Below are 3,688 nucleotides of genomic sequence, written 5' to 3' on the forward strand. Positions count from 1 at the left end.
TATCATTTAAAGTAAAACAAATATAACTTCCTTTACTTTTACCTTTATTCTTTTAGCCTGTCCAAGCTAAGATTCAAAATAAACCTCCATCCGCTTGAAAACATTGTTACTCGTCGTTAGAAACTCCGGCTTAAATATTTAATCGATCAAAATTGCTTCTTACTGCCACGCAACTATTCCTCGTTGTGATCAATTTCTAAAAAAAAAAATATGAGGTGTGCAAAGTAAACTAAAGGGAGGTGCACGAGTAAAACCCAGTCCATCTTTCTTTTTTCAAAATGTAGTCTAAGGATTATTCTTCCTCTAGCCGAGTGAGAGTTTTCATCTCCTCTTCACCGGAGCTGTGAATGCCGCCGGCGTGGGGTTTCTTCCTTCTCCCAGATCGGCGGCTACTATTGCAAACGACGAGCTCTTCCTGTGTGCTATTTTTCTTTAGAACCGTGATTGATGAAGTGATTTTGGAATGGATTTTGTGTTGTATTGTGTTATGAACTTTGTGTGGAACCGTGATTGAATTTCCTTGCTCTTGTGTTGTATTGGTTTGGTTATGAATATGAATTAAATTGGAGAGTGATTGATTGGTAATGGTTTGAGGAGTGGAGAATGTTGAGTGAAGGTGAGGTAGATGGAATGCTATCTCCCCTCTCTGTTGTCTATTGGAACTTGGCATATAAGTGTTGTGATAATGATTGAAGATTATTCGTGATGGATTGGTGATTGTGTTTGTGTTGGGTGATGGAAATCTGTAATGTGGTGAGTTATGGGTTCTGTGTCTGAATGAAAGGAGATGAAAACTCAATTTATATGATTTTTAAAAAAATGGATGAGATTTGGTTGGTGGATTTCTACACCCAATAAACACCAGAGAGAGATGTGGACCACCTCCATGACTAGTATATAAAAAGAAGGCTCAGCACTCTCATCTATCATGCTAAGAATTTGCTGCCTAAAATGGAATTTTTCATGCAATCTCTGTTAATTACCGTGATCACCATGGTTGCATCTCTGTATGTTTTGCTGAAAAGAAGAGCAGGTGGCACTAAAACCTTGCCCCCTGGTAGCTTTGGGTGGCCCCTAATGGGTGAAACCTACCAATTTTTGTCCATCAAGAGTGAACATTTCATTCAAGAGAGGGTCAAAAAGTACTCCTCACAGATCTTCCACACAAACATACTAGGAGAGCCAACAGTGGTTTTTTCTGGTCCTGCTGCAAACAAATTTGTCTCCACCAATGAGACAAAGCTTCTCAAAGTTTGGTACATGAAGACTCAGCGCAGGTTCTTCAATATTCCTGATCAAATTCATGCACCAAACCTCAAACCAAAACAAGAAGCTGCATCTTCTGCTCCAGTGAAGATCTTGGGGATTCTGAAACCTGAGGGAATAGCAAGGTACATGGGGAACAAGGTTGAATTAACCATGCATCAACATTTCATGACACACTGGGAAGGAAAAACAGAAGTGAAGGTGTACCCTTTGGTAAAGGCCTTTACCCTCACACTGGTTTGTCAATTCTTCTTAGGCATTGATGAACCAAAATTGGGAAGTGAGTTTGAGTACTTGTATTTTGGGATCTACTCCGCTCCTGTGAATTTCCCGGGCTCTGCATACCGTAGGGCACTGAAGGCTTCAGCTACAATAAGGAAAGAGATCCAATTTCTGATCAAAGAGAAGATTGATGCTTTGTCCAAGGGGCAAGTTGTGGATGACCTACTAGCACACGTAGTTGGTGCTGAGCAGGGTGGAAAATATGTGCCAAGAATTGAAATAAGCAACATCATCATGGGGTTGATGAATTCCAGCTACATGCCAATAGCTATTACTCTGGCTTTCATGATCAAACATATTGGACAAAGGCCTGATATCTACCAAAAAATCGTATCCGGTAATTTAAGATAGTAATTATATATACACAACACGGGACAAAATTTGAATACGGTTGCTTTGCTGCTTTTGGTACAATTCTCTACTCTGAATTCAACTTTCATCTTTGTTAACTTTCACCAGCCCATTTCTCATACAAATTACCAAACTGAAACTCTAATTTTAATTTAAAAACATGTTAAAAATACTTAAGAAGATGCATCTAAGTTCTGTCTGTATAAAATATTGTACCTGCTTTAAGGTAGTGAGGTAAGTTAATGGTTTAAGCGTGGATAATACAGTTTTAATTAAAAAAACAATGTTAAAAGTTGTTAAAAAAGTACACCTAAGTTTTGTCTGCATAAAATATTGCAGTAGGAGTAGCTGCTTTAAGGTAGTGAGAGATAAGTTATTGGTTTAAGCCAGGAGAACACAGTTTGGGTTTTTGGATTTTCTTTTTGGACTCCGAATGCAAGATTCTTAAACAAAGTAAGGTTGACTTACCACATAGCCAAAATTTAAATGGCAATGATACACAAGGCAAAAAGAATCAAATATATTTAATATTCCTTCTTAAAACATAGATTATATATGTATGTATGATACTTTCTTTTATTTTGAATCAGAGCATGCTGGTATTACAAAATTCAAAAGATCTGGTGCAGCACTAGACTGGGACAGCATACAGAAACTGAAATACACATGGGCTGTTGCACAGGAGACTATGAGACTCTATCCAACTGCACCAGGTGTGTTCAGAGAGGTCATAAAAGATATCTCATATGAAGGTTTTACTATTCCAAAAGGGTGGAAGGTACCTTGGTTTAAAGATTGTGAGATACCAATTGATTAATGTAGGTTAGCTTGTAAATTAAATTTTTCTCTAACTGGTTTACATTTGTACAGATTTTTTGGTCACTGGTTGGGACAAATAGGGATCCCAACTACTTTCCTGAACCTGAAAGTTTTGACCCCTCAAGGTTTGAAGGAACTATTCTTCCTGCTCCATACACTTGGATACCCTTTGGAGCTGGACCAAGATCTTGCCCTGGACAAGACTACACGCGGTTTGTGGTCCTCAATTTCATTCACATTGTAATAAACAAGTTCAAATGGGAAGTTACAGATCCTGATGAGAAAGTTTCAGGGGGTCTAATACCTACCCTAGCAGAGGGATTATCTATCCGTCTTTATCACCACTAAGTTCTCCCAAGTGCAGATATTGTAAACAAGAAGAACAGTTTGAAAAAGAAATATTTAAGTCTTTGGGTTGTGTAGAGTATCTATCAGTGCAGATTGATTGGAGAATTTGATCAATATCATATGATAATAAAGACGACAAAGGACCCAAATAAAATGTAAAGTTGGTTAATTGATTTATAGGATTGTATGTGTAATGAGACAATTTAATAAGAATATTCTGAATGTATTGTTGTCATTTTCTAGAAGGAAAAAAGTGATGTTGAGTAGCTAACTAGCTATTTGAATTGAAGAACAAGTCGTAGTCCCTCCGTAAATTAAAAATCCTTATAAAAGAGATGTTGCTATCAGATCAATCAATGACATGGTTCATGTAATCTGGGTGATTGTCATACTCAACTAATAATGGATGTTCATTGGACAGAGAGATACTGGACCACAATTCATACATCAAAAGCGACAACGCACATGCATGCAAAATGAGAAGGACCAGAATAATAATGCACATACATAAAGAAACATTCAGAATGAAAAAAGGCATCGGTTTAGTTGCAGTGAGACAACAATAGATACAATAACACATAATTATTCTTCAGAAAGTAGAGCTCCAGGTGTTTTTGAAAGT

At 37.3% G+C, this 3,688-nt stretch overlaps 1 protein-coding gene across 1 annotated transcript; it reads left to right on the forward strand.

The window, feature by feature from the left end:
- The first annotated feature begins 258 nt into the window (after window positions 1–258).
- Window positions 259–3,319, forward strand: LOC106767971 (beta-amyrin 28-oxidase). The gene is made up of 3 exons (XM_014652935.2): window positions 259–1,885; window positions 2,490–2,677; window positions 2,770–3,319. Exons 1-3 carry the CDS (start codon window positions 952–954, stop codon window positions 3,064–3,066), a joined length of 1,419 nt encoding a protein of 472 aa, XP_014508421.1. The 5' UTR covers window positions 259–951; the 3' UTR covers window positions 3,067–3,319.
- Window positions 3,320–3,688: the final 369 nt, after the last annotated feature.

This window comes from Vigna radiata, chromosome 7, assembly GCF_000741045.1.
Source record: "Vigna radiata var. radiata cultivar VC1973A chromosome 7, Vradiata_ver6, whole genome shotgun sequence".
NCBI classification, from domain to species: domain Eukaryota; kingdom Viridiplantae; phylum Streptophyta; class Magnoliopsida; order Fabales; family Fabaceae; genus Vigna; species Vigna radiata.